Genomic DNA, 19,831 nt, shown 5'->3' with positions numbered 1-19,831 from the left:
TATACCGTATAAAATGGGTAGCTACTTAATTCATTCCTTAAATATTAATAGTGTAGATAATGTGACACTGTGAAATTAGCACCAACTCACGCGCATGCACTTGCGCTTCACTCTGATTGGCTGAAACAAAAATCTCAATATCTTTTCTGTTTTTAGACGAAATGCTATAAAATTTAAAATATGGGCATGCTTTAGAATGTCCTACAATATGAAATATAACAACTGTCATGAAAACACGCGCATGCACGTGCGCTGCATTCTGATTGGCTTAAACTTTAAATGGCTATAACTCCCTTGTTTGTGAACCAAACGGGATGTGATTTAGAACATAGACAGACATAATAGACTCCCACAAGAAGGTATGGTCACCATGCACATGCGTGCACGTGCCCTTTGCTCTGATTGGCTGAAACAAAAATCTCAATATCTTTCATGTTTTTTGACGAAATGTTTTGAAATGTAAAACATAGTCATGCATTAAGATATCCTACAATATGATATATAATATTTTAATGAAATCACGCGCATGCACGTGCGTTGCAATCTGATTGGCTTAAACTTTAAATGGTTATAACTCCCTTGGTTTTCAACCAAACAGGAAGGGATTTAGAATATGTATAGACATAATGAACTCCTACAAGAAGGTATGATCAGCATGCACATGCATGCACGTGAAATGAGTTTAAATAAAAATACGCTTGAATTAGTGTATTTTTTAATACTTTTGGATTAAATGCTTTGATATTAAGTATATTAAAATATATAGATAGTTTAGACAAAAGGATATGGTCATTACGCACATGCATTCACATAAGCACGCGTGCTATGTTAAAATTTAAATAAAGATGTATTTTGTATTCTTCTGGGAAAACGTTGTTTAAGTCTAAATTGCATAAAGTATTTATTTAATAGAGCTTACAGGGAATATGGCACCAAAAGGGAGTTGGGGAGCATTTGGGGAACATCTGTAACGGTCCCCGTTACAATTAGCCCTAGTTTGCTTATGATATTCATTGTAAAAATAAGTTTAGAAAGACCTGGTGTATAAAAAGAAGAAAGAATATTTTTCTAGAAAGCTTTAAATATGTAAGTGAATTAAAATGTATTTTGTTTGGATGGATGAACTTTTAAAAAATGTAAATTAACCATAAAAATACTTACTGATCTATTCAGCACACAGTGGAATAAAAATATAAAGAAACCCTGTAAAGGCAAAAAAAAAAGTCTTTGATGAGACAGTAGCTCTACTGGTTTTAACATGAAGTTACAAGCATGTAACATTTCCATTCTGATCTTTTTAAAAGATGCATCAAATACATTAATATTTTTGTTTTCGTTTTAGGCTAAGTGGAACAGTACATATTAGAATAATTTCAAGGGTGGTCTTTGCAGTATAATTATACAGACTTCAGTATCATTGAAAACAAGGTGCAAAAAAAACAAACGGGTAAGCTCTTTAGGGGTTATCATCAAAAGAAGTGGTAATATATCCGACTTTGAGTTTAAAGACTTTATAGACTTAATAATAATTTAAAACAGTATTATGGTTAGATGGCAAAGTAAAACAATATAATGATAATCTTAATTGTATAAGTCCCTCTATAGCACAAGAATTTAAATCTTTCCTGAACATAAAAATTATAACCTTACATGAATGTCAATAGCAGATCTATTCTTTCAGAGTTTATGTGTAAAAGTCTCTTTGTACAGTCTATATAAGTCCTGAATTATTTAGTTTAATTTTTTATCCCAGAAATAGGTTTCAAATTAGATTGATTATTAACACTGGCATGAAATGCCATAGCATCAATAAAAAGTGGGTTTATTGATAATATCAATGTAAAATGCTATCATTTACAACACCCAAGAGAAGTCTAAGTGAAAAAACCACAAACTTTCCGAGATCATCTCTGGAGAATCATTTCCCTCAAATGAGATAACATTTCCAAGTATATTTTTTTTTTTGCAAAAAGGTAGAAGTTTATAATAGAATATCATTTTTTATGATATATCATCTGTATAAAAATACCCACTAAAGAAATGGAATTAATCATCATATTGAAATTGAAAATTCTGATCATTCCTATAGAGTTGTCACATATAGTACATGGTGCTGACAAATCTTTTAAACTACCTAGAAAAAACTCACTCCTGTTGATTTCTTATTTACTGTTAAAACAAATATAAATATTAAAATCTTATCATAATGATAGATTCTGAGGAAAGCAGCTAACTTAATGTGGATTCATTTTCAACCTACAGTGGAACCTCATTCATCCCTATACTTCACCTTTTGTACAGATTTGAAGAGAACACAATTTATATGAGGGTTGATCCAAAAGTATTATCACAACTACTATAAAATCTGTAATAAACAGATGTTATCAATAACTAGAGTATGGATAATGAGGCTTCACTGTATGTCCTGTGATATTTCTTACCTGTAAAGAGTTGAATATAGTGAACAGGTACTGAAATATGATGGTACTAGAGTTTACAGACAAAATTCCAAAAATCCATGAAATCCCTAGGATAGGGGCCAGAACTGCTACACTGCGCACACCAGCCCTAGAGAAGAAAAGTAAAATAGGTACCTGATGCAGAAGACTAATGGTAAATTTAGCCATCTAAAATTTAATTTTGGAAAGCAAAGTTGTATGATGTAAACTGTAGTTACTACCTGACTTTGTCCTGATGTGATTTACTCATTACGGCCCTGGTAGAAAACAGTGCCCTTAGTACTATGGCAGTTATTATCAAATTTACCTGTAAGGGAGATAATCAATGATCAAAGGGACATAAGCATGAACAAGTCATTCCTTCACATTATAAGTATGGCAATGAGGGAATATAGGAGAAAATATAGTTTATTTTATTTACATAGACTATAAACTGTACTAAAAACCACATTTGGTCTGCAGAATATATCCTTGACCTTTCTCAAACCCTCTTGTGCTACAATGTACTTTTCTGTATTTACTAAAGTTATAAACACTAATTCCATAAGGGACAACATATAAATAAACAAATGGGGGCGTAATGACATAGTGGGAGGCAATAGTCCATACTCCCCCTTGATTTGGCTTACTGAGTGCACTGGTACTGGAGAATTACATGTTGTCATGTAACATTAATTGCTGAAGACAGTATTAGGCTAATAGATATCACATAAAAACAAACATCACAGTGTATCGTTAAGCTCGTTAAGTTTAAGGTCGACAGAGTTGAGTTAGCCCATAACTTTATTCAAGTCTCTCTGATGGTGATACACAAGAATGTTGTCTGCAATATGGAGGACAAGTGACTGTTGACTTAAATAGTTTACCCTGCTGTGAACTTTATGTACTTATAACTAAAAACATGTGGTAAATCGGAAAATGTTCAGAGAGAAAATTATTTTAGGGGTAGTGTTTTGATAAACATTAATAATTATGAAACAAAAATTCTAAAGGATACTGTAAATCACGTTTTATTTGCAAGAACTTAATTTTCGCATAATTACGTGAGACAATGAGCTCGCAAAAATTCCATTCTCATGTTTAAAAGTATTCCGTACAATTATACAGAGGAAAAACAACAATTCATGAAAATAATGTCTCGCTAATAAAGAGTCAATGACTATCTCGCGAAAATAAGGTGTCGCGAAAATTTAGTGATCTACAGTATATCTTAGAAAATGCCTTACCACAATAATAACAGAAGCTGGAATCACAAAGGCATAAATAACTCCTTCTTCAATGGTCAGCCAGCAGCTGTAACAGAAAAGAAACCTCTTGGTAAAAATCCCTTATAAGGAGAGGCATCTGGAAAAAATGGTGCTGTTCACATGTAAACTTACAATTTGTCATTGCCATATCCCTGTAGTTCTGTGGCCCCCATAGATATGCCAACAATGACCAATGGTATCCCTAAAACATTAAAAAATAACAATGGATTAGCACAACAAATTTAACTTACAACCTATCTTAATCTCCCCCAACTTCAAAGTGGTGTGCTTAAATCACACAAGACAACTGAAATCACTCCAAGATGGAAGTGTTAGACAAATTTGTTCATAAAAAGCAAAAGTTATATAAATTAAACTTACTCAAAGCTTAGCTTAAGATGATGAGTACTCACCCCAAGCTAGAGGCAGAAGGACCTTGACCTTGGAGTTGCTCCAAAAGACCAGAATGACCGACACAGCTATGGTGATTCCTTCTGCCAGCATTAGGAAGAATGCCACCAAGAAAAAGTACTGCAGAAGGACAGCTATAGCTGTACACAGGATCTGGAAATACATCAGAAGTATATAACTGTAAAGAACAAAGTCTCCCGTCGTTACAAAAATTCAAATGTAAAAAGAAATTTCAGGTTACAACAATTTTATCTCAAAGGAAAATAAATGAATGGCTGAAAATCCAGTGAGAAGTTTGTCAGAGTCTAACCTTGTTCTGAGTCTGTTCCACACCAAGGATGAAGATGGTCAGAGCTATTGTTAGGGCCAAGCAGAGGTTCAGCAGAATCTTACTCTTGTCTGATTTTACATACCTGTCAAATAAAGACAGAACATAAAACAACTTGTACTCTCTTTGGATTGAGATGTATAACAAGAGCATTAAGGGTCAACAACAATTCCGAAAGCATAGCAAATTATCTCCCTTCAACTGCAGGAGGTGAGCTGAAATTGATTTCCGATAGGCCTATAATGCTACACTTTTAATGGTTCAGAAATCTGTTGAAAAAATTTAGCACTTAGTTTTAGTCTAATGAATAATAAAAGTTTAAATTGCATGCAAAATTATCACAATGGCACATTTTTTTTACAGGAAAATAAATTCCCAAATATGAAGTTCAGATTGCTTTAAATGAAACACCCATAAAAGGGAGAACTCTGGATAATAACAAACCTCCAAAACATGAGATGACAAACTGCTGTAGCCAGGAGTCCAGCAATGGAGATTGTACAACCAATGATGGAGATTAGACCAAGTATGTCATTCTCAGACTCAGACTGAAAGAGATCAGAAAAATAGGGCTCATATACTGAAAGAGATCAGAAAAATGGGGCTCATATACTGAAAGAGATCAGAAAAATAGGGCTCATATACTGAAAGAGATCAGAAAAATGGGGCTCATATACTGAAAGAGATCAGAAAAAAATAGGTCTCCTATACTGAGATCATAAAATATATGTATTTTTAATATACTGAGATTGTGAACATATGTCTTTCATACTGAAAGATCTTGTAAATATATGTCTCCTATTTTGAAAGTGATCATAAAATATATGACTCCAATACTGAAAGAGATCATAAAATATATGTCTCCTACTCTAAAAGAGATCATTAATTAATATGTCTCCTATCCACTCCTCTGTAATGAAAGAGACCATGAAATATGTCTGCTATACCGAAGGAAATCTTGACATATGTCTCCTTTACTGATACAAACATTAATGTGAAATAGAAAATGATTCTGCTATTTTTTTCCTAAAATGATGACATACTTTTTTTTATTATAAGGATTGCAAAGTATGATAAGAAAAGAATTTAAATTTAGAAGAAAGGCAGACAATCTTTACTTATTAGTCTGGTTGCAAATACTACCTTAATTAATAAACTGAAGCTTTGATAAAATTCACCTGGATATTTATGAAGATTTATTGATTTAATAAAAATGTTAAATTCTTCTGATCTACAGATGTGAATCTTTGATGCCTCTGTGTGGTAATTTTTTCAAAAGTAGGTCAAGATCAAAATACCTAAAACACAGTTTACATCCACTTGTGATGTCACTCTTTCAAAGATAACTTGAGATTTAAAAATTTCTCACCACTTCTACAGAACTCATCAGAACAGCAAAGTTGGTCATGTGATTACAATGACAGGTGACCCGGGTAGCGTTTCTAAAAACGGTGTAGCAGCCTCGGTCTGACCACGCACTGAAAGGAAAGGGTACCATTAGTTTACAAGTAGTGTACCAGTAGAAATTACAACTTCATTTACTCTTAATATTTTTTCTATATTTTACTTTTTTCCCTGCAAAACCTGTCTAGGTAAAGTTTTAGATGAATCATCCTAATATTAATTTACCCGTTACTTATCAAAATACACTAATATCAAATTGAAATCATCTTTGCAACGTACCGAGGAATTTTCAGTTCACTACATATAGTGAAGCAGACCATAACCCTTGACTTAAAAAGATGCAGTAAAATTTGAGTTGAAATTTGAAGTAAATCTTCAACTCACCTTTGATTAAAATCCCAGTAACTGCATATTGCATTTTCATCTCCAATATCCTACAATTACAGTTATAAAAGTGTTAATTCATCTTGTACCAAGCACCATTTGCATCCTCTGATTACTGTAGATTGGCAAATAATCATGATGGTTTTAATTTCACTATATTCACGATTTATCAGTTTTCTGCAAAATTAAAACCATCATGAATGCTAACATTAGTTTTATAAAACATTTTTCAAACTGCTTATACAAACTTTGAAGTAATTTCTTGCAGCAGGAAATTAAAACGATCGCTATTGGTACTTTTTAATAAATCATGAAATTTTAACACCGTGGAATTAAAACAACTTAAAAAATTCAGGTGACAATAATATACTGCTACAGTAAAACTCATTTAGGATGAACACAGATATTGCATATGCAATTCATGGATATAGCAAAGTTATCTTGGATCCCCAGCTATATAAATTTAATGAATTCCTTATTCGGATATAACAAGTTATGATAAAATGAAGTAATTTCATAGGTCCAAGTGACACTTTATCATTTGGATCCTCCTCCTCCTATTTGTAAATCTTTTTGCTCCTCCGGGGGCCCAAATTGGATTAATAAAATCTTGTATCTTGTATCTTGTACATCAGTATAATTATATATATGTATAATAAATTCTGATATTTTATTGAAAAATTCACTAAAATCATATGGTCTATGCATTAAAAACTTTGATTAGTGATACGTATGTATATAATTTCTTCTGATAAAAACATGATTAATGAAATGACGTGCACCTGTTGTAGTACAAACTCAAGTTTCAGAGGTGGATCTAGCTTTTCTGTTTCTCCACTGGCAAGGGAAAATGCAATGATGTCTGTATTTATCAAGTTGCTGAAAATAAGAAAAAAATAAATGCTTTTAAAAGACTTTTTGATTACATTTCTTTAACTTTCTACCCTTGCTAGTTCAGTAAAAGTGTTTATTTTTATTTATCAAACAAAGAATAAAAAAGAAGAAACAAAAACACATACATGTACAAGTATGTCTTTTAATTCTTCAAGAGAATGATTATTTATTAATCTTCATTGAATATTTGTCAAATGTAGTTATTTGACTATGTATTTTCTTTTAGATGTTTAACATGAATAATGATGCAACAAGTGTAAAAACACAACAATTAATCAATAATTATTTATTTCTAATTATAAATAAAGTTTACTGTTGTCTATGTTGAATTCAATTATGTGCATGTACAACAAGAATTCCTTCAAATCTGGTTAACCTAAAGAGGTGATGGTATGATGACATCAAGGTTTGCATCTTTCTGCTATATCATTTGTAATTACATGTATTCATGAACAAGCTATTCCAATCTGTTTGGTGTAGGTTTTTCTGATTTTGGTAAGTTTTCATCACATGTACAAAACATGCTGAGGATTATGTAATACCTTACTTACAAATAATTTCACATTTTATGATTTGATGTAATCTTTTCTTATTTCATTGTAGACATCATCTGAGGTAATATGCTAGGTAGTAGTAATTATATTCTATGGCATTCATAATTAAAATAACATCGTGGGTACATCATATATTATTATCACCATGGTAACCTTAGTTACCATAAGAAGTTATACATGTCAGCTAGTACATGCAAAACTGAATAATTGGAAAAAAAACCTTGAAGGAATATCCATTAAAATAAAACAAAACTAGAAATATGTTCAGTAAGGACATGAATCCCCTGAAGATGAAAATTTGTATTAGGCTAGGCCTAAAACAAAAATTATATAAGCTTGGCCCTATGTATTTTGATTAGAATACCTTTAATATTATTTTTTTTTATTGAAATCTTAAACAGTGGATAAAGATGATTAATTCTCATCAATTATGTATAAATGCATACAAGAAAAGATCTTATATGGTTTCTTGAAGAAAAGTGAGGTAAAGGTCATAGGAAAGTTCAAGGACAAAACTTTTTATGCCATTGTCAGAATAGCTCTCACTTAAAAGTACCCGGTACAAGCATATGTAATAAAAATATCTTGAATGGTTTCTTTAAAACTGAGCTAAACACAAATTATTAAAAAAAAAAGGTAAGGTCAAGGTTAAAGGAAATGTCAAGATCAAAAAAATGTTCATGCAGTTGAATGGCTTATTTCAGTATGTAAAAGCACATGACGTTTGATAACACATTTCTTAAATGATTTCTTTAAGGTCAAGATCTAGTAAATGAAAGATGCCTACAGATTTATCAAATTTGAGAAATAAATTCTTTTAATGATGCTTTTTAACTTTAGCTAGGTCAAATAAGGTACTGTTTTGGGACATAATTTGTAAGTAAACAAAGTGAAAAATCATATTTTGAACTGTCATTTCCAATGAAAAATTAGGAAAAGCAGTGGTGAATATGGGATTTTTTTCCATATCTGACAAAGAAAATATATGCAGATTGCCTACAGTCTTTCAGAAAATGGTAATTTGTATGTCCAGGACCTCAGAAATAATGTCAAATTTAAAAAAGATATCGGGACTACTTTTCATGTAACTTCAAATAGAATTCCATGAAAATACTTTATTTTCCACATATTTTTATTAGAGCCGTAAAGTAGTAGAAAGTGATTATGATGTCATAATGGATCTAGCACCAAGAAGTCATCAAAAGACATTTACTAGATCTTGACCTTAAAAATGAGCTAAATACTATAATTTCAGATTTTTAAAAAAAAAAGGTCTAAGTCAAAGGAAAGATAAAAAATGTTGCAGTTGAATAGTCTCATCAATATGTATATATCAGCCTATTACGGTAAGTTTGATAAAAATACCTTAAATGGTTTGTTTAAAACTGAGCTTTGAACTGAGCTAAACACAAAGTACGATGGAAGGACAGATGGACTAAAGATGGACACTGTGCCCCAGCCATATTTATGGCAGGGCATAAAAAATACCTTTCATTTTCCCTTATAATTCTTTTTTCACATCTTTTTGTCACTGTGTCTCCTTAAAATTTTGGCATTTACCAAAAACACTGCAGACAATTAAGGAAGGGAAAATTAAGCAGAGCATGTGCTTTTAGGAAAATTTTGGTTTAAAGTTTTACTTAATTTCCTTTTTAAAGTAAGTATAGTACCATTCCACAATACTAACAGTACACTGACAATTGCTGTATTATAATTTTTATATCTACAAATAATGACTGATCCCTGAAATCTTTATACAAGAACTGATCCATAAAGTCCTCTGTTGACAAAATGAGGATTGGTGTATTATAAGTCCCCGAAGGAAAACTTGGTAAAGCCTGACATATCCCCCATATAAAAATGATGATAAAACACTTCAACATTGACAGTCGCCCCAGTAAAATCTGCAGTATCACTCATAATGTTCCTTTTCAAGTATCAATAATTGATACTCCACAATTAGGCAATAAATTTGTTATTAGCAGTTTGAATTCTAATGACAATTTCTCTAAGTTCATTAGATTAAAGAGGAAAAAAGTGGAATATCACTTAGCGAGCATGTTCTTATTAAGCAGTGGTATGGCCCTGAACAATGCAGACTGATAAAAGGCTGTGTAGGGGGCTAATGATCTGTGAAATGGGCAGACAACCAATCAATCACACAGACAGTTTTAGTTCACACCAACTTTTTCCTGCCCCCTGTAGTTGTCTGTGTTTATCATATGTAAATTATTTGCTGCTATTGACTCTTAGGATTGGAATCCTTTCTTGCATAGTACATTCACAATAGAAACTAATGTGGGTTAAATCAGAATGAAGAGAAAAGTAATGTATGTGTACCTTGTGGTCAATTTTGACAGACTTTATGTTAGAGACAAAGAAGAAGTTAGCATCTGTGGAGACTGATGAAAATCCACTTTAATTCAGAATTCTGCATGAGTACCAAGTCTATCATACATACCTGTTTTGTGAGGCCTTTTTTGGGAACAAATCTGATAATGTTTTGTAATATGTTGCTGCATAGTCCACTGTGTCATTTTCTGCAAAAAATAGATATAGGATAAATAAATATACCTGGTACATTGCATATTTAAAAAAAAAAACAGATGTGTTTGTGAAACACTGATGCCCACCCTGCACATATGGCAGCTCATGGCAGAAGTTAAATTTTATTTTAATGCAGCTTTAACTCTAACTTCGTCAAGAGATCAAAAATGTCAGTACCCAAAGAAATATTTGTCTCAAAGAATACACACAGTAAAATTTGAAAGCCCTAGAGGTGGCCATTCAAAAATTATGCTTAAGATTCAAATTTTAAAAAGTTATTAAAACTTCAAAATCCATGTCAAATTATTATATAGTCTATTTATAGTCCCTATATAATCTATAGAAACGCAAACAGTTCATAACACTACATATTCACCGGATTTTAGGCCGTATTCACCGGGGGGTCAATGCACGTGCAAGGGCATTGTGACGTCACAATCAAAACATCAAACAACGTTGTAAACAATCATACATGCCAACTTTTGAAAATTTTCTTGGGGGAGATTGCGCGTAACGACATTTTTAAAAGTTCCTAATTCACGGCATTTTGTCGTGAAATAACTTTTTTTAGGTTGTTTTTTCCCTAAATTATCAATCTTCTACCTTTATTATATCATATATTATTACTACTTCAAAAAGTGTTTTCTTCTCTATCAACTTAAATAAAAGCACAAATACAATACCATTTGAACTTTTTAAAAAAACAATTTTATTCAAAATTATTTAATATGTTAATATTTAGATAAATATACCCTCTGTCTTAAAGAATGTGATACACAAAGTTAACATATTATTACATGAATAAGGATGTTAAACTTTACAAATAAACTGAACTGTTCATTGTCCCTTGGTAAATTACAAAGTTTATAAGGTTACTGTTACACAAAATATTGTTAATTTATTTTTTTCTTATTCAGAGGGAATATTAAGAAGTCATTTTAACTTTTTCAATCAAAGTCTGCAAAAGGCTTGCGTGGTCTTTTCCTTTCTTTTTTATTTTAATCACTCTGGGCAGTCCTTATGGTTTTTACTTGCAGGCACATTTTTTCCATGTTGGATTTTGGCAGTGTCTTTTCCATGAAGTAGATTATAATTTATTGAGGAATGCAATGTTCCAAAACTTGAACACCTTTTATAACCGGTTTATACGTATAATGTTGAAGTTTGCTGTAAAGTGTGAACTCTCACAAGTTCGTCAGTTTGTATCCAGTGTCGTGTGTATTTCTAAAATTTCCACATCTGGCATAATTGTCTCGGTTAAAATACACTGTTAATGAGGTTCAGGAGCAATTAAAACCTCTGTAATGACTGGTAGCACAGTTGACACCTTGTTGATTACCTGTTATCAGTGGCAATAAACAGATATCCTACCGATAAACATTGAAACAGCCATGTTTTCTGCACACGGAAATACTGTATTATTCAAAGCGAATCGGAAAAAAATCCGGATTTTCGAAATATCGGTAGAAATGGGAGAAAAAAATTAATCGGTAGACAAGCGGTAGACAGGGTTAAAAATCGGTAGACTCCCGAAAAAATCGGGAAAGTTGGCATGTATGAACAATGGTTGCAACGGCCGCAGCGAGCTACGTATCTGAGCAGGAAACCCTATTTCAGGATTATTTTTTTAACATTTGGACGTCTTACACATAGCAAAACTCGGAAAGGAAAACACAGAGGTTACAAACAGTAATATGGAGACTTATTTTTATTTTTAACAATGGAAGATCGGAAATGAAAATGGTGTTGTCATACAGCCTTCAATGTCTTATTTATTCAAATCCCGACTATATAATAAAACAATATGAATATTTTTCTGGTGAATAACAAACCATATTCAACACCAAAAGAGTCCATGATTGTATAATATTAGTTTTATGGGGAAGGTCTTGTCTGACTTGAAATGATTTGTAAGATATGAAAATTTAAGCACCAAGTATTCACAAGTTATGGCCATAGTTAGAATTTTTAAAAAGTAGTTCAAGCTCTAAGGTCCGAGTCAAAAATTAATATGTTTTTACCAAAGGGAAGATCCTGTCACAGGGTGTACACAAATAAGTATGAAAGCCTTACCGCTAACTGTTCAAAAGTTATGACCTATGTTGAACTTTGGTAAAATTATGCAAAAATAGTTCAAACTCCAAGGTCAAACTGAAAGGATCAAATATGTTGATTATGCTACTGTGTGAATATACCCAATCATGGCTTTGCTACTCTTAATAGGAAATTCAAACATTTTTCTTTGTAAAACTTTGATTATCCACTATCTCCCCTACCACCCTGGGTGCCATGATGTGAAAGAAAAAAAACTTGAAGTTACATGATGTAAGGAAGCTTTCACACGTGAAGTTTCATCTTTTTAGGTCAATTTTGACCTGACACATGTGATTGCTGACCGTTATTTTCTCTAACCTGACACAATTCTCCTTAGTGTTCTCTCCTTCAGCTCTATAATTCCTTTAAACTCTGTGTTGGGGTTTAGTCTGGAGGCAGGAAAGGTGATGTCTTCTAATGCTGACTTCTTATACTCAACAACTGAAGAAGAAAATACAGCTCAACTTCAGTTTCATAGATATCTTGAATGCCATGACATGCCAAAACATGCCAAAGCAAGTTTAAAATCCATCCCATTGTATTATATTTTAAACTACTGTGTTGTATTAATTTACACTATGTACGCGGTCACAATTTCTCTGTGGAAAATCCAAGCGTATTTATTATAAATGCAAAGCATATATAGTGACGTTTTAAGAAATCTGCGTAATTTTCGACCCGCGAATTAAACAGAAATCGAGATTCCTCGGAATTATGACCCCGTGGAAAAAAGTATGTCTACAGTAATTGAAAGGAAATCTTATTATGAGGAATGGATATCATAGCTACACTTTGCAGCTTATAGATATAAGGAATAAATTTCTCCCACCTAAGTTATATATTTCGTAGTTATTAAATTCATTCCTTAATTAACATTGTTATGTATTATATATAATTTTCCAGTATATATAGCTTAATATGCTTAAGTATGTATATTGACATGGTTATCCACGTTCTCAGAAAAAGCCTCGAATACATACAGAAATAAGAAAAAAATACCACAGGAAAGAGCTTATTTGTTCTAGCTGACATTAATGAGGTGTGATTTTAGCATTTTTGAGGGTTTTTTTCTATATCAAGAGAAAAATTCTTGAGATCAAAAGTTTTAATTTTTAATTTCAAAAAAATTATTTATATGATACGACCAATATATACGTTATTTCATTAATAGATACAGAAAATAGACTTTTTGATATTTGATATCAAAAAATTGAATTTTAGATATCAGAAAATCATTTTTGATAAAGAAAAATAATAACACTTTGATATCACAAAATTTCTAAAATTGTGTCTTATAGAGTGACAGAAAGTGGGAGGATGATAGGAGGTTAATTACCTATGTTCTTTTGGGCTAAAGTCTTTGTTTCTCCTTTGGGAAGTCTCTTTGTAACACTGTTTCCAAACTCGTGCACTGCATCCATCAGTTCTGCGGCTTTGTTCTTACCCCTCTGTAATTTAAAATTATACATATTGTAGCATTCTCAAGTCTTTATTGGCGCAGTTAAAGAGAGATAACTCTTGAATGTCTAAAATTTCAGTAAACTAGCTACTATAAAATTCTTACCCTGGTTTGTAAATTATCCCACACTGGTTTGATGTCTTCCTTTAGAACATTATTTACAGAAAACAGGAATTCCTTCAAGAAAAAAATGTCCATTTATAATTGCCCCCCCAAAATTTTCTCAGTTCTTTTTTATGTTTATCAATTCAAGCAATTTAGCAGCAGAAGAAATATATATTCCATGTATAATAATTGTTATCCAATATCATTGCAAAACATAATCATAAGCTTTTAAGCAGCACATTAGGCCCTGACCTGTGTATCTGACTCCGTAACTAGGTCATCCCTGCCCGCGGAGATTGCCGCTACCTTGGAGATGATGTCAACACTGGTATCCAGGTCACCTGACGTGATGTTTTTGTCGCTGGTGATTCGGGCCGTCTCCTCGGAGAAGTCCTTTAGCACACCTGTGATGTTGTTTGTGTCGTAACCGTCCCGCACCTGGGTCACCTGTCGGTTAGTATAGTTATAGAAAATTAGAATTTCAGTTTAGGTTACATTGAATTTGGGAGGAGTTATTTCCCTTTACGAGCAATGCACTATGTGATTCTTCAAAAGCACTGGATTTCACAGCTAATAAAGACAAACTATTTTTAATAAATCTGCTGATAATTAAACATAATTATGTTTAAAAAGAAAAAGAGAAGACAAATTTACCAAACTTGACAAAATTTTAAAAGATAAAAAAGAATTGCAATAATTTTTTTTTTATGTGCAAAATCCATATAATTTCAATATTCTTTGAAAAGTTTAGAGCATTTTTAGTACTATGTACTTTATTTTAGAAAATTATAGACAAAACATAATTTTCCTAATATTTTGAGAAGATAAAGTTTCAAAAACATGAGGCCATCATTAGATAATTTTTTTTGTTTGATGTACTCCAACCCCCCTTTTTTTTAAAATTCATTTTTTTTTGTTGTTGACTGAAGTCATTTTTTTTCTAAATAGTAAAAAAGCAGAATTTTTTTAAAAACAGGAATTGTAACTTACCTCAACAAAGATGCTGATTAGACTGTCCTTTACACACATAGAATCATCTGGATCCTCCCACCGTCCATCTGCTCCACACCGCCGCTTCATCATACCTATAGTCAGTAATGATTCAATTTTACTTTAATTTCACAAGGATAATAATTGCAGTACTTAACTATACCAAGAACCTATTCATTATGATTTAGCTTTATTAGTCTAAAATTTAACATTGATTCCAGTCATCTTGTCTACGAAATAGCACCTCAGAACATGTTTTTAACTATAAAGATTACAAAACAACAAAAATGTAAAGAGACAAGATGACAACATATACAGTTTACTTTTCAGTACATAAGTACTGACCTATGTAGCCTACAGGGCACGGCTTGTAGTCAGACAAAGTGGCATAAACTGCTTCCCATACTGTTCCATCTAACTCCTGCTTAGGACATACCAAGTTAGCTGAATTGTAAAAATTAGTGCAATAAGTATATTTCATGTACGTATTGTACTAACTTTAGTTAGTACAATAAGTACATTTCAGTTTCTATCCCGTAGCCTTTTGGAAAAGAAAATGATTTTTACATTAGGATATAATCCAGCCTAACTTTCAGTGTAAACACAGAGTTGGGTAACAAATATACACTTTTTTTCAGTGGGTGGGGTGGCATTGTAGCTCTCTGATCATCTATCCCAGTCTTTTTTTAGACCAGCGAGCTACATGCAGATCTGCAGCTGGCATTACCTGCAGTGTTATACACATTGATCTGAGCAAAGACTCAGCCAGCCTTTCCTGATTTATACACTTATTCAGTCTTACCTGAGCTATACACAGTTCCTTACCAGAGCTATACACGTTGAGTTGGACAGTCTTACCTGAGCTATACATGTTGAGTTTGACAGTCTTACCTGATCTATACACGTTGAGTTGGACAGTCTTACCTGAGCTATACACATTGAGTTGGACAGTCTGAGAACATGTCCTGTCCTGGGACTTTACATATCTCACTCCACAGCTATAGGACTCGGAGTGCTGGGCTGACACAATGTTAATGGTCTCTGAGTAATGGGAATCTGGGGAGATCTGGTACTCATCTAACAAAAGACAACATAACGGTACACTTTACTGATCAAATTAAAGTATACTGATAAACTTCTAAAGGAAGATTCAAATCAATTAATGATTTTATAAACTTCACAGACGCTTTTTTAAATTTATAGTTGATGGGCATTGCCTATATAAGAGTGACCAAATTAAACTTCCACTTCAAGAAGTAAACAATGATAACTCAACTCTTACAGTACAAAAAAACATAACTACTCAGCTATTCCCCTATCCACAATTTTATTTTCGGAAAAGGATGAGTGTGATCTTATTGATATATTGCTACCCAGCAGTTTGTATGTAATGAATTTCATAAGATTAAAATTTTCAAATGCTCCACTGTTTATTTATGTAAAAAAAATCTTGTCTTTTCTTGTCTGTTTATTTATTTTTGCATGTTGGAAATTTAAATTAAATTAAATTAAATATCTAATTTTTTTAATTATTGGAAATTAAAATGACAAAAGCAATTCCTGCATCTTTTTTAAACATAATTTCATATGAAGAACTAGACACTCAGCCTCTGATGAGGCATCTACTCATGGTAAACTACTAGGCAGATTCATGACTCCATCTCAAAATTAATTTAAATATCTTTTAAAGATTTCTTATACCAATTTAAAAACTACATGTATTTTAGATATGAAATAATCTTTAATTTAAAAAAATGGCAACAACTTAATTTTCAACAAGGGTTTCTCTCTTTATTTAGTATAATAGATTTTCACCTTTATAAACCTTACACTAATTCCTATCACCCAATGTATACTGGTTTTTTATAATATTACGGAACCTACTATGAGTGGAGGAGGAGAGTGTCCCCCCATTCTGACACCACACCAGGGTAAGGACATCATTGGCGGGAGGGGTGGGTGTGATGGTACACGTGATCTGGGCGGGGCTCCCTCTCAGCACTGCGGACTGTGGCGCCGTCATATTCACCGTGTAAATATTTATGGTGGTGTCGTTACTTAGCGTCTCCTTACCAACAACTGCAACACATTCAACTTTGCCCTCTGAAACATAAAACAACAGGCTTCCTGGAGTTCATGCATGACTGTGTATGTATTATTGCCTTTTGTATGTTATTTATTGAACATCAAAAAATCTTCCTCTTCAGAATTAATCAGACAGACAAAGACAGGAACAAATATATATATGGAAATATAAAAAATGCAAACAAGAGCAAACATCAGACTATGCTTCACAGGAACTAACACTCTAATGTCAGATGTTTATGGAGACCTTCATAACTCTCCCAATAATTCTGTCAATTAAACACTTGAATGGACATAATATCAGGAGCCCACCTTTTGATTTGATTTTTTTGTTACCTGTGTCCACCTTTTTTATTCCATTAATGATCAGGTTACTGGTGTACAGAGTCGGGTCATAACTGTCTCTGTTGATCTGTGTTGTCTGAATTCGGGAATTGGCCAGCGGCTTTACTAGTCGCCCGTTAATTCTCCAGCGTATCTGTAAAGCTCCATCCATGGATACGGCCGACACCAGACAGGAGATTGTCACATGGTTACCCAGGATCATGTAGTTGTCTGGTTTATACATCTTGATTCCTTTGATGTAGCCCACTACAAATATAAGTGAAACCATCTTAATTTGGCAATATCATATCTCTTTGAATTTCATAGTAACTGTGGATGAAAAGTTTGTGTCACTTTGAGGATACTGTTTTTGAGGTTCTCTTCAAAATTCAATTAAAAATTCAAATAATTCCTAATATTATGGCATCCTAGTGTAGTTCCAAAAGATAAAAGGCAAAGTGGCGAGAAATGATCCCAATGTTAAACTTCTCTTTATTATGTCAGTGTAATGACAAATATACTACTAGTAATTCCAAATCTATTTGTATCACAGCAGGTTTTTTTAATTTCAAATTCTTTTCAAGGTTAAAGACATACCTCCATCTCTGGCAACAAAAAATGAGGGCTCCACCAGAAGTCCCCCCAAATTCCCACTTTGTATGGCTTTATCTAAGACCTCCATGGCTGGTAGGGATTTGACCTTGACATCCTGCAGTATCAATACGTCTGCTATAGTACTCCCCTTCCTAAATATAGAAAATCAGTCTACAGCTTGTTCACAATTAAAGCAAAAATAAATAAACAGAGGGTTGATCTACCCTTTCACCATTACGGTGCAGCAACAACTGCTATTAGTGTAAAGAAGGGTGTTAGTGTAGAAATACATGTTATCCAAGGCTCTATGCAATGTGACTTTCTGGAACCCACTTGGTAAATGTTTCCAATCTGAAAGACTATTGGAAAGGGACTTTGTGTGCCATATAATGCTACTATCCACTAAATTTTCACAATATTTGTTTGGAATACCTTCTTAAACTTGATGAATGCCTATGAAATTATCTACCAATATATGGCTATAGCATTAGGTGACTTAATACACTCTGCGGGACTCTTATGGAATTCTAGTGAAGTCATTTTTTTCTCAGGAATCATGCAAAGAACTTGTAAACAACAGTTTTTACCTGTCTTCAGAATTCTCTGCTCTGAAAATTTGAGCCATATTCAGTAACTCACAAAAAACTTTTCTTAATGGAATCATGTTATCGATATATTGATCATAGATAGTTATCAAAAATATAAAGAAGGAAATAAATACCATATTTTGCACTATATATAAGCTCCTATGCATATAATATATTGACTTATATGAATTAAACATATGATGTCAGTATAGGTTCATACCTGAACCCCACCACCTGGATTTCTCTATACTGGATTCCTGCTGAGGTTAATTCCTGGGACATCTATGGAATGAACAAAATCATTTTAAGGTCATGAAAATTTAAATAAAATATTTTTATGGCTTCAATGCAGTGCGTCACATTAGTACAGAATCATGTGACTTGCTCACTGTTCACTACTCACATTTCCCTTGACCTGTGCTGCCACCTGTTTGGAGATATTAGATCTAGGGTTCAACAGATTCTCCTGCCATTCTTGTGATCGGATCTTGATTGACACCACAAAGGTTGTGAACTTGGTTTCTGTAAGAAAAATGGTAAATTCAATAACCATAAATTGTTGTAAGGGGTAAAACAGGGAGATTTAATTAATAAGCTTGTATTCTAGGACTAAAACAGGTAAGATATTCCCTCACCTAGATCGTCAGTGTATATAAGCCTACACTGACCATCCTTCTCATTATAGCCCTCCCAGCACTGGCACTGGTATCTCCCTACAGTGTTACTGCAACTCTGAACACAGTCATTTAACTTTGGATCTGCACATTCATCAATATCTGTAAACATCAAGATGCAAAAGTCTGTCTCCTATTGTTAATTTTATCTTATCAAAATCTAATACTAGTGTGCCTTTTATTTCAGGATTTTTTTTACATTAGTACATTCATGATTGCTTTAATTTCATGGTAACTGAATTTTTCTTAACTAATTAACAATTTTTCTAATAATTTTTTCTTTAAGGATATCCACCTCCTCAGCCAGGAAAAGTTCAACAGTACTCATGATGACTTGATTTTATAGAAGAATCGTTGATTGTGAACATAGAACCTGTCCATATATACTTGTTACAGTAAAACTCGGTTATAGCGAAGTCCTGGGGACCAGTGAATTTAATTCGCTATATCCGTAATTCGTTATATCCGTATAATGAATTCGTATAACCACATATAGCGAATTCGCAATTTGCATGTTTTCCTTCAAGTATTACTACCAAATATGTTACTGAAACAAATATTACAAAACATACCTTAAATAACTAAGATTTTTTATGAATTGAATTTTATATACAAAAGCTGAAGAAAAGAAAGTCAGTTCAACCTATCAAATTTTGAGATCTTTAAAAGTTTGTTATAAAAGATGTAAATT

General features: G+C 32.7%; 1 protein-coding gene across 1 annotated transcript in view; it reads right to left on the bottom strand.

Moving 5' to 3' along the window:
• Positions 1-19,831, bottom strand: part of LOC134248529 (fibrillin-1-like) — a 43,051-nt gene that overhangs the window by 4,431 nt on the left and 18,789 nt on the right. The window contains exons 10-35 of the mRNA XM_062730919.1: positions 19,102-19,242; positions 18,870-18,988; positions 18,687-18,748; positions 18,467-18,487; positions 17,883-18,031; positions 17,298-17,552; positions 16,761-16,979; positions 15,801-15,953; positions 15,222-15,320; positions 14,877-14,971; positions 14,139-14,333; positions 13,887-13,958; positions 13,659-13,770; positions 12,641-12,763; positions 10,143-10,221; positions 7,016-7,112; positions 6,234-6,283; positions 5,815-5,923; positions 4,890-4,993; positions 4,428-4,530; positions 4,120-4,270; positions 3,839-3,908; positions 3,686-3,752; positions 2,681-2,766; positions 2,442-2,568; positions 1,162-1,203 (exon numbers count right to left, since the gene is read on the bottom strand). Coding sequence (XP_062586903.1) covers positions 1,162-1,203; positions 2,442-2,568; positions 2,681-2,766; positions 3,686-3,752; positions 3,839-3,908; positions 4,120-4,270; positions 4,428-4,530; positions 4,890-4,993; positions 5,815-5,923; positions 6,234-6,283; positions 7,016-7,112; positions 10,143-10,221; positions 12,641-12,763; positions 13,659-13,770; positions 13,887-13,958; positions 14,139-14,333; positions 14,877-14,971; positions 15,222-15,320; positions 15,801-15,953; positions 16,761-16,979; positions 17,298-17,552; positions 17,883-18,031; positions 18,467-18,487; positions 18,687-18,748; positions 18,870-18,988; positions 19,102-19,242 — 2,900 coding nt within the window. The remainder of the gene's footprint in view (positions 1-1,161; positions 1,204-2,441; positions 2,569-2,680; positions 2,767-3,685; positions 3,753-3,838; positions 3,909-4,119; positions 4,271-4,427; positions 4,531-4,889; positions 4,994-5,814; positions 5,924-6,233; positions 6,284-7,015; positions 7,113-10,142; positions 10,222-12,640; positions 12,764-13,658; positions 13,771-13,886; positions 13,959-14,138; positions 14,334-14,876; positions 14,972-15,221; positions 15,321-15,800; positions 15,954-16,760; positions 16,980-17,297; positions 17,553-17,882; positions 18,032-18,466; positions 18,488-18,686; positions 18,749-18,869; positions 18,989-19,101; positions 19,243-19,831) is intronic.

The sequence above is a fragment of the Saccostrea cucullata genome, unplaced genomic scaffold (genome assembly GCF_032062105.1).
Source record: "Saccostrea cucullata isolate Sc308-1 unplaced genomic scaffold, CSIRO_AGI_Scuc_v1 ctg55, whole genome shotgun sequence".
Classification (NCBI taxonomy): Eukaryota; Metazoa; Mollusca; class Bivalvia; order Ostreida; family Ostreidae; genus Saccostrea; species Saccostrea cuccullata.
The sequence above is the reverse complement of the archived record's forward strand: the minus strand, read 5'-3'. Positions and strand labels throughout refer to the sequence as shown.